This window comes from Oncorhynchus clarkii, chromosome 21 (assembly GCF_045791955.1).
Source record: "Oncorhynchus clarkii lewisi isolate Uvic-CL-2024 chromosome 21, UVic_Ocla_1.0, whole genome shotgun sequence".
Classification (NCBI taxonomy): Eukaryota; Metazoa; Chordata; class Actinopteri; order Salmoniformes; family Salmonidae; genus Oncorhynchus; species Oncorhynchus clarkii.
Window position 1 is genome coordinate 39,259,283 of NC_092167.1, and position 11,278 is coordinate 39,270,560.

The 11,278-nt window shown below is 42.0% G+C and overlaps 1 protein-coding gene across 15 annotated transcripts in view; it reads left to right on the top strand.

Moving 5' to 3' along the window:
- The window catches only part of LOC139379000 (nuclear factor 1 B-type-like), a 91,424-nt gene extending 80,463 nt beyond the window's left edge, over positions 1-10,961 (top strand). For 6 of the 15 annotated variants that reach the window (XM_071121700.1, XM_071121704.1, XM_071121698.1 and 3 more), the window contains one exon: positions 8,060-10,961. In XM_071121700.1, coding sequence (XP_070977801.1) covers positions 8,060-8,161 — 102 coding nt within the window. In that variant the 3' untranslated portion in view covers positions 8,162-10,961. Of the gene's footprint in view, positions 1-806; positions 896-8,059 lie in introns of all 15 variants that reach the window. The other 9 variants (XM_071121696.1, XM_071121691.1, XM_071121694.1 and 6 more) reach the window with 4 other exon arrangements.
- The last annotated feature ends 317 nt before the right edge of the window (positions 10,962-11,278 follow it).

The window sequence follows — 11,278 nt, forward strand, 5'->3', positions numbered from 1 at the left end:
GTGTCGACTAAAGGTGCAAGTTTAGCTGGGTATTGGCTGAGATGCCTCTTCTGGACTGTGGACGTGTGTGTGTATAATGCCTGGGCGAGAGTGTGTGTTGGTTTTGAGTTAATGTGTGTGTGTCTTTCAGGGGTGTTGTGTGTGTGTGTGTGTCATTGTTGTAAGACGTTAGAGACAAGACAGCAGCCCTTGTTTAGCAACCCTGCCACAATCTCATCTAGCTACACTAAAACTACCACGTCCATATGGGGATACTTGGACCTGAGTTGGACTGCTATAAAATACAGAAATGCTTCAACGAGCCTGCATGCAGAATAAGAATGAACACTACATATTATCTAACAACATGTATATATGTAACCTGTGGAACGCCTGGCCCCACAGGCTAATCATATCAAACTACTCCCTTATACAGTAGCTGAACGACTGCCATTGACATGACTCACAATGTGTAAACTAACCTCTTCTCTGCTTCCAGGTCAGATTAGAAACCTAGTATTAAGTGTGATGGCATGCTTACTGTTCTTTAATTTCATCTGCTTTCCCTAGATTTTAAACTGTATAAGGATCTAATATCACTAATAATGACAGACGTGTCGTATTTCTTTATGTTTAGATAAAAACAGCTGTAGGATAGTAGTTTGGCCTATTTTTTGGTTTGTTCCAGGCTCTCTGCTTTAGGATTTTCTTGCATGCATGATTTTGTTTTGTAGTGACCTTGTATAGTAACTGTGTGTGGTGATATCAACGTGAGCTGTGAGTTGTGCTGTTGGCTCCGTGTCTGACTGCTAGGTTTTAATTGACAGCTGAGGATATGTGACTGGACCATGAATCAAAACGGCAGGCATTATGGCCCCAGTGGCACTGAGGATACTTTGGGGATTGCTTGGCAAAGGTAACGTTTCCATTATTTCAAACATTCTCTCTGTCACTTGTCTACAAACTATCTGATGAAACACACACCTATCACACACACTTTCGCACACACACACACACACACACACGTAGACACACATACAATATATTCATACTTTCAATAGAGTCTACAGATTGAGATTTTATTGACCCTGAAGTGATAAACATACAAAGTTCACCCCTCATCTCTCTGCATTCATTACCTCAGTTACCCTTCCATTTCTACCACCACAATGGGAATCTGGAATACCCATAAAGAATGTGAACAATCTGTTGAACGTTGCTCACTATTCCAGTAAGTTCTAACCCTGAGGGCATTTGTACTGTATAACTAGTCATTATAATCATCCATAGACTGCCAGAGTGGATGTCAACCAAGCAATAACAGTGCCAAATCAGATATTCAAGGTGTCATAATAAGATGTGTGTGACATCAAAGAGTACTTTTCATTTTTACATACCTCCACCTTTAGCTGTTGTTCCTGGGAATGTATGTGAGTTATGCTTTATAATATAAATATATTAATTACATATAATTACCTACATTTTTTTTTGCTTAATTTGACATTTTAGGTAAGCACCTTTAAATTAAAAAACGTTTAATCTTTTTCTATTCATGTATATCACTTTTTAGAAAAAAAATAAATACATTTGGAGAAGTGTGTTAGGTCATAGACACAGGAGGATTAACGTTACTGGTTAACTGTGTTACTGGACCTAATCAAGGGACACTCTGCTATCGTCTAGTACTGCACTGTGTGACAGGATGCTGCAGACTTAATCGGCTGATTGGCTCTTTGGAATGGGGCCATGGCAGTTCCTAAGAAACAAAAAGATTTAGGGGAAACTATGTCTTTCTCTCTCTCTCTCTCTAGCTCACGCTCTCACACATTGCCTAAAAGAGTCCTCCCCGCTATAGAGAAGCATAGCATCGTTAACAAACACCACATTTTCACAGCCTCTCTCTCTCTCTTTCTTTCTCTCTTTTTTCCCTCTCCGTCCCTCTCTCTCCAGCCCTCTTTCTCTCTCTCTCTCCAGCCCTCTTTCTCTCTCTCTCTCTAGCCCTCTTTCTCTCTCTCTCTCTCTCTCTCTCTCTCTCTCTCTTTCTCTCTCTCTCTCTCTCTCTCTCTCTCTCTCCAGCCCTCTTTCTCTCTCTCTCCAGCCCTCTTTCTCTCTCTCTCTCTAGTCTTCTTTCTCTCTCTCTCTCTCTCTCTCTCTCTCTCTCTCTCTCTCTCTCTCTCCAGCCCTCTCTCTCTCCAGCCCCGTCCCTCTCCAGCCCCCCCTCTCTCTCCAGCCCCCTCTCTCTCTCTCTCCAGCCCCCTCTCTCTCTCTCTCTCCAGCCCTCTTTCTCTCTCTCTTTCTCCAGCCCAGTCTCTCTCTCTCTCCAGCCCCCCCCTCTCCCCCCCCCCCTCTCTCTCTTTATCTCTATCTCTCTCTCTCTCTCTCTCTCCTTTCCCAGTGTAACACATATTTATCTTTCATTTCTGTTGAGCCTTAGGAAGGCCTTGGATTGGATTTGTGTTAGGGAAAGTAAAACACACATAAAACATCTGTTGGAGGCCTCGGCAGTGTGACAGCTCACACAAATAGTATATATGTGTCCCACATGGCACCCTATTTCCTATGTAGTGAACTATATAGGGAATAGGGTGCCATCTGGGACACAGGCTAGCTCCGTTACAAGCCGTTTATTTTACTCTCTGACTGTTCTTTGCTTTTCTTCTGTTTGAGTTGAGTGTTCAAACTGCATGGAGGAGACAGAAAGCCCTTTGTATGGGTGTTCTGAGGTGCCAGTACATTACGGTCATTTTATTTATATACCCTGAGTGTACAAAACATTAGGAACACCTTCCTAATATTGAGTTGCACCCCCTCTTGCCCTCAGAACAGCCTCAATTCGTTAAGGCGTGGACTCTACGAGGTGTCGAAAGTGTTCGTTCCACAGGGATGACTCCAATGCTTCCCACAGTTGTGTCAAGTTGGCTGGATGTCCTTTGGGTGGTGGACCATTGTTGATACACACAGGAAACTGTTGAGCGTGAAATACCCAGAGTCTTGAGACGCTCAAATTGGTGCGCCTGGCTCCTACTTCCATACCCTGTTCAAAGAAAATAAATATAAATATATATATATAATATGTCTTACCCTCTGAATGTCACATATACACAATCCGTGTCTCACTTGTCTCAAGGCTTAAATATCCTTCTTTAACCGGTCTCCTCTCCTTTATCTACAGTGATGGAAGTGGATTTAACAGGTGACATCAATAAGGGATCATCGATTTCACCTGGATTCACCTGGTCAGTCTGTGTCATGGAAAGACCAGGTGTTCCTAATGTTTTGTACTGCTGCAACGTAGTCAGAAGAAGGATATTTTTTGCTTTCATCACTTGGATGTAATTGTGGCAGATACTGTAAAACCATTCTATGGAAAGACTTAACAATGCCAATGCATAGACATGTCAATACAGGGTCAACGTTTTAGCTACAGTATATGAACATTTCTGCCTCTCCGGCTTTGTCCTTGATCCCCACTCCGCCTACTTAAAGAGACACGTCAATGCTCTCTCTCGTTCTCTCGCTTTCTCACTCTCTCTTTCTGTCTCCCTCGCTTGGAAAAAATGTTAACTTCTATTTCAACAGGGCCTTGTCTGTCAGAGAATCAATCAATAAATCAATCAATCAACTGTATTTATAAAGCCATTCTTACATCAGCTGAACATAAACACAGCTTATAACCCCGAACAGCAAGCAATGCAGGTGTAGAAGCATTTCCTGAAGGGTTTCTCCTTGTTTCTCTTTGTTCTGAAATGGTAGAACACAGCTGTATACCTAATAGGATAGAGGGAGAGATGGGGTGCATGTATATGTGCTGTTCTCTTCAAACCTCCACCGGCCTACTCTGCCCTCTCTGAGGTTAAAGGGTTTCCTGAGAGCCCCTTCTCTAGGTCTCCTGATAGACCAGTGGAGGTAAGAGAAAATATATGCCTGAGCTACAAGGAGGCCTCTCTCTCGCTCCCTCTATCTCTCTCTCTCTCTCTCTCTCTCTTTGCCCTCTCTCTCTTCTCTCTCACTTCTCTCTCTCTCTTCTCTCTCACTTCTCTCTCTTTGCCCTCTCTCTCTCTCTCTCTTCTCTCTCACTTCTCTCTCTCTCTTTGCCCTCTATCTCTTTCTCTCTCTCTGCTTTCTCTCTCTCTGCTTAGACAGACACTCGACTTCTGGTCCTCCCTGATCGTACAGTCCAAGCCTTTAGGAGCGATGAGAGGTGCAGTGAAAGAATAACTTGTTTCTAGTCAGACTTGCTTAATTGATTTACGAGCACATCAGGATACCGCAATTCAGATTCCTTACAGTATACTATTTGTCAAACTTTTAATACAACTCAAAGTTAAGCAGGTATTCAAATCAATGTCTTCTGTCATGGAATTCCAAACTCATGAGTCTCCTATAACCGTGTTTCTGGGTGCAATTGAAGTGTGTTTTTTGATGGTTTCCATATTTCCATATTTTCAGTAAGATAGTTCATGAAATCATCAATGCTGCCTCTTGAAAGATAAAGACTGCAAGAGAGGACAGCTCAGACAAGTTTATTGTCCTCTGTAGATTTTCCATAACTAGCTGGGTGAGCTTGAGTATCTGTACGATAGGAACTGAATTCAAACGTTGCTGAAGAGTGCCAGTGTAGATTGCTAACTGCAACTGTAGAACACTTGAGTTGATAGTAGGAACCTTGGCATTATATTGTCCCTGACCCTGAAATGATAGTTGATGCCATCTTTCATGTAATCTGCCTTTTATTTGAACTTTCTAACTAACCACACATTGCTTACTCCTCAGACTGAGTGATGTCTTGGTAATCTGAATCTCGGGGGTAGGTGAGGAATTCCGTATTCTTATCAGCAAAGTATTGACAATCTGAATAACCTGGTGCATCGCTCATGGACTGTACTGAGACATTGTGTATTGAGATTGTGTTGGTTGATTTTCTCTTGCTTACACTTGTCTTTCTCTGCACATGTTGAGTAATCTGAATCTCAGAGATACATTAAGCATTCCATAATTGCACTAGCAAAGGTTTGTTCATAGGATTGAGAAGTTGAATGCGCTGTTTAAATTACATTTCATTAAGATGATGTGTGTTTGTATTATCCTTTGTCTGATGAACCACTAGACACTAGGACCCAAATTCAAACACTCCGGGGCCTCCCGGAGGGAGGGTTCTGTGCCACCAGAGACTCTGGGTTCGCGCCCAGGTTCTGTCGCAGCCGGCCGCGCCCTGGAGGTCCGTGGGGCGACCGACGCACAATTGTCCTAGCGTCATCCGGGTTAGGGAGGGTTTGGCCGGTAGGGATATCCATGTGTCATCGCGTACCAGCGACTCCTGTGGCGGGCCGGGCGTAGTGCACGCTGACAAGGTCGCTAGGGGCACGGTGTTTCCTCCGACACATTGGTGTGGCTGGCTTCCGGGTTGGATGCGCGCTGTGTTAAGAAGCAGTGCGGCTTGGTTGGGTTGTGTTTCGGAGGACGCATGGCTTTCGACCTTCGTCTCTCCCGAGCCCGTACGGGAGTTGTAGCGATGGGACAAGATAGTAACTACTAACAATTGGAAACCACGAAATTGGGGAGAAAAGGGGGTAAAAAAATAAAAATAAATAAATTCAAACATTCAAACTGCCATTCGGCAGGAAATGGGTCAGCAATCCAATAAGATGCCATTAGATAATCTAATTTGGCTGGCTTAATCCTTGAAAGATGCCCTCTGGACGCTGGAGCTCCGCTTGTGAGAAGGAGAATTAGTGTGATTTGGGTTCGTGGAACTCGAATATGGGGCTAGAGGAGGCCATGGGGATAGATTACGCAGCAGGAATCCATGAGGAAAGTTGTTTCTCTCATTAGTGTTAGTGAGTGCCCTCGTCTGAAGCCACCTGCAGGCCTGTGTAGGGGAAGTGAACTTGGGCTGCGTCCATATATAGTGCACTTTAGGCCTTTGTCCAAAGTAGTCAAACAAATAGGGAATACGGTACCATTTGAGATACAGCCTTGCACTTCAGTGTAAAGTCTAAGTGAATGAAATCCCTAACTCAAGCAAAGACATCATCTTTTTTTGTAAACAATGAATAATTTGGTGAAATTCTATATGTGGTAATATGAGATTGACAGTGTGATGGACTGCATAGTGAACACTGTTTACCTTTACTGTGTCTATGCTGTCCTCACCTGAGAAGGCCTTTAGAGTAAGACACAGAGTGGGAGAGAGAGGGTGTGTGTGTGTGTGTGTGTGTGTGTGTGTGTGTGTGTGTGTGTGTGTGTGTGTGTGTGTGTGTGTGTGTGTGTGTGTGTGTGTGTGTGTGTGTGTGTGTGTGTGTGTGTGTGTGTGTGTGTGTGTGTGTGTGTGTGTGTATGTGAGAATGTGTGTGTGTGTGTGTATTAAAGAGACGAGGGAAGGACAGAATGCTGCAGGGAACTAGCCTGCTCTGAGCTCTCTTTGTTCAGCAAGGTAGGAAAAACGTAATCTCTCATTTCCTGTCAGATGATTTTTGGCATGCCTGCGAGAGAGGGAGACAGAGAGAGTTAGGCAAATACAGGGAGGGAGAAAAAAGAGAGGGAGAGAGAGAGGGTAAGGGGGCTGGTAGGAGGAGCGAGAATGATGAAGGGAGGTGGAGTCAAGGAGAAAGGAGGATGGAGGAGGAGAGAAAAGCCCTGCCCAAATAGTTTGTGTAGATCATCTCTGGAGTTTTAACCCTTTATAGGACTGGAACTGACTGTACAAGATTCCAATGTTTTCCTCTTTATCAAATTTAGTTGTCAAATGTTATTTCTTTACCTCTACCTTTCTCTCTCTCTTGTTTTATTTTCTATGATCCTCTTAGCAACTTATTGAATATGTGGTTCCCATTGTTTTTAGCTGAGGGTTTCCCAGGGTTTTGTATAAAATGCAGACCAGATCATTAGACACCATTCATGGACACAGACCCAGTCCTGTCAGATGGGACAGCCTCAGGGAAAATGAAGTCTGTGTTCCACCATATCCGGTTCCCACTCCTCTCCTTTTCCCTCGTTAGGTAGTCTTCCTATCCCACTGACAACAGGAATCTCCTCTCTTCTCCATATTTATTGAGGAAGCCTTACACCTGCATGGGGCAGTGGCGGGACTTGGTTAACCTACATAACCTTCAAACATACCCCCCAGGAAAATAAGATTCTATTTAGTGTCTACATATCAGGCCCTGTATATAGTGTTGGCCTATAATGCAGCAATTGTGCAAGACAAGACAGGTATTTCAGACGTAGCAGCCATGTGTGTGTGTGGGGGGGGGGGGGAATAATTAATTCATTATTCGACATGTACGTATCATTGAGCCCCTTGAGAACAACAACACATTGTTTGTGTTTCGCAAGCAGGCTGCACTTTCGGTTTGCGCCTTCGGTGAACAATCGCTGTGTTGTGTTGCATTAGCGTGCGTTGAATGGGGATGAGGAGGATTTGTAAAGACCCCGACCCCCTTCCGTAGCACCATTGATCAACATGGAGAGGGTCTGTCAATATGGGATTAGGTGTGATCCTCGCTTGACATCCTCCTCAGAGGAATCGGCGGAATACACTGGAAGCGCTTTGTTTGACTGTGTCCCCCTTCGAGCCACAGACTGATTAGACTAGACATAAGACCTTTACATCAAACTCTTCCTGGATAAAGCAACATGATTGGATGAGAGGGATGAAACTATTGTGGGTGCCGTTTAAAAAAAACAATTGTTCATAAAAACACTGCCATAGAATTTGATTGATGGATTCGTAGACATTTGATTGACGCTGCATAATAATTACACATCCTAACAAGACATACATGCTATATACACAGAATTGTGTTTTCTGCCTAACAAAATAATTGGTTAATTTACTGTAGATTTGACATTATGAATAAATCCTTTTGTATTTTGTCCTCAGTTGACTATTTTTCTCAGCTGACTATCCCTCTAAAGTGTTAACTGTTCATGTTATAGTGATGTCGTGTTACAGTGTAATGTAATGCTGCAGAGTATTTCAGGATTGCTTTCCAAAGTGTCCAAACGCTTCCATTGCTCAATGCAGGTGACTCAAAACCCTCTTCCGTTCTCTCCTTCTCTCTCTGTTGTGTTTAAACAGTCCTGGTACCTGGGCGAGCTTAGTTCCATTCCAAGTCACGAACGGGACTCCGATTCTGCCGACAAATGTCCACCAGAACTACAGCATAAACATCATTGGTGAACCCCCCCTCCTCCACACAGAGGCAGAGAACTGAAGACCGCTCAAGGGGCAAGAAGTGTCGGCTACGGGGGAACTAACCAGCAAGCAGCACTTAAAACAATGGTGCTTTCCCCCTCTCTCCCTCCCCCCTCCCCCCTCCCACAGACCCCTCCTCCTTCGGGACATTGGCCAAGAAGACTCGAGTAGGTTTGGAGCAAAACTGATCCGGTCCACTCTAGCTAACCCTTCGCCATGCCAGTCAGTCATTGTGTGAAAAGAGCCTTTCTATTCAAAATACTGTGATGTATCCTGTACAAAAAAACTTAAGATGCCTTAATGTTTTGCATGACAACTCTTAGTCTAATAGTGGTGTTCTTCTTCATTTTGATGTTGGGAGTTTCTAACCTTGGTTACGAACAGGGGAAGTGGTGGTCTGAAACACACAAAGACTGGCTGGTAGTAGACGTACCCGACTGTAAGTTATTCAACTTTGACCTTTACCCCTTCTATATCAAACTATTCACTGTGTAACCATAGGAACAAATTGTGAATTCAGAGTGTTTTTTCCCTTAGATTTCAGTTTACTGTGATATATATTTTTTTTTACTCATTATCCTGTTGATTCTGTACTGCTATCTACTTAAAAGTTAGTTATACTCTTAAGAGTACTCCTAACTCTTAAAAAAAAGAAGACTAAACACTATTTTTAGGTTAGAGATTTGACCCCTATTTTGAAAGAATTCGTATCTCCTCTAGGAAAAGTTTTTTTTTTTAAAGATTAAAGAAAAAAAATCTTGAAAACTCGAAAGAGGCAAGTGCAATTGAATTTTTGAAGGGAAGCTATCAGTCTGTCAGCCCGAAGACTCTAAAGGAAAGGGGATAAATGTAGGTTTTTTGGTTTAAATACGTAAACGTGAAATGTTTAAAAAAACATTTGAGTTGATTTCAGTCGCATTTCTTTGTGTCTCGATATGGAAGAAAAAAAATACTAAGCCTGAAATGCAGAGATGTGTTTGAAGGTGCGCATTAAGCTACCTATGCACAACTGAATATGAACAAGCCAGCACTTCTATTGAGCCCTACTCAGTCTCATGGGGAGCTTTTTATTTATTGTGGAAAAAATAACAAACAGAAAGTTTAAAAAAAATGAAACACACATAGTGTATAAAATGCCATTCGAAATCAATAACATATTCATTTGGCCATTAGCTTATGAAGCTTGTGTTTACAATATGACTTGACGAAAAAAAAAAACGAATGCAGGCTGTTAAAGTCATTCACTAAAAATGTATGTGTACGTCTCAAAATCTACACTTTGATGTGCAACCTCGAACCTCGAACCTGCAAAGTTGCAGTGGGTTGCACATTTTGCCACTTGAACACTAAAAATCCCAGATACAATGGTGGCATTCCCTGAAATCTAGAATTGTGCGAGGCAGGTTTATTGACTTGACCTCTCTCCAAGTCCACATATGACAAATCTCTCCAATACTCTTCATTTGCACGATGACATATAGTCCACATTACGTGCCTTGCCTTTGAATATAAAGTTATCACTACACTTGTTTTTTTGCGGCATTTATTACCGTTATAGAAAAGAAACTAAACAATTTATGATAATACTTTTTTTTTGTACTCTGAATTGTTGATTTTTGACTTTGATTTACTACTTTCTCTCACAGTTACGGTGCATCTGGGATATCAAGTATAGTTGCCGTTCTAAAGTCTATAATCACCAGCATTATTTTTCAGTGTTTTCGGTGGTTTTCGAATAACCTTTCATTTTTGTTTTATTGTTTTGTTTTTCCGTTTTTCCATCTTCCAGTTACTATTGAGGAGAGAAGAATTCAGATTGATGAAAATTATGCAATACCAAGTTTTGCCTATGTAGGTAGTGCTTATAGATACGCCAATTATTAGAGGCTAGTTTGGAGATAGACAATATTGTAATGCATTTATTTTGTTGATATCGTTGTTGTTGTTTTCCTTTTTTAATTGACCAAAGTAGGGACTGCTTTCTATGCAGTGAATGACAAGGTCTTATTGTCGTGTATTGACAGATGGAGAGACATGTTTCAATTTGTTTTTATTTCTTGGGGGAGGGAGGGGGCCATTTTTCTAAGCTTACTGTTCGCCTGTAAAGAATGCACCCGTTGGTCTCGTATGGCTGCGAAGTCACTGATCTGTCTACTGTGACAAACTTGACTCTTTGCATTCAACTTCCCACCTGGGGTGCTAGCATGTGACATTGACTAAGCTCATTTTCACAGGAGAGACGGCTTGACTTGTGGGACCATCACAAAAAAATGTAAAAATTCAGGAGAGGAACACGCTAACCTTAATCAGACCCACAATTGAAAACTGAAATCATACTGCTATTGTAAGAAAAAAAATTATAGCAGGAAGCATTAACCCTTAAACATAACACGGTGCCATTCTATTATCAGTCACTATATGCAATTCTCAAGTAGATGCCTTAAAAATACAGTATATATAAAGTGACCTGTTACACATGTGGTACAATCAACACACCGACAAATCCATGTGAAACCGGTCAAATCAGTCTAAAGAAAGTATTAATCAACATATATGCACTATATCTGTATACACCCCGGGGATATCTCGACCCGTTATCGCTATAGGGAGCCTTGATTTTATCATGTAATAAGCTATGGACTACAGAGGAAGGACCTCTGCTATTTTCATTGTACTGTGTAGTGCCCGGAGAAGAACAACAATAGAGAACTTGCCTACAGTAGCACATAGGTTATCGTCTTCCCCAAGTGTGTTACGTCAAATCTATAACAAACAAAAAAATAAATTACATATGTGAACAAAAACAAAATCTCAGGCGTTACAGGGCATTACAAATTCCAATCACAACTCTCCCACTTTGTAATACAGAAAACAACTTTTATAACTCAAATAGACACTATCCACAACGATGTTACCTGTTGCACTCTATCCCAGCAATTGTGAACATTCTTACCGGCTTAATTCGAAGAAAGGTACTGTACTGTATACGCAACACTCTTTGAGAGGCCAGAAAGTGTATAAAACCTCCTAAACTCAAGTCAAGCTTATTCTCTCCTCCTTCACCAAGAAACTTATTCTGAATTTGGGAATGAAAAAAACTAA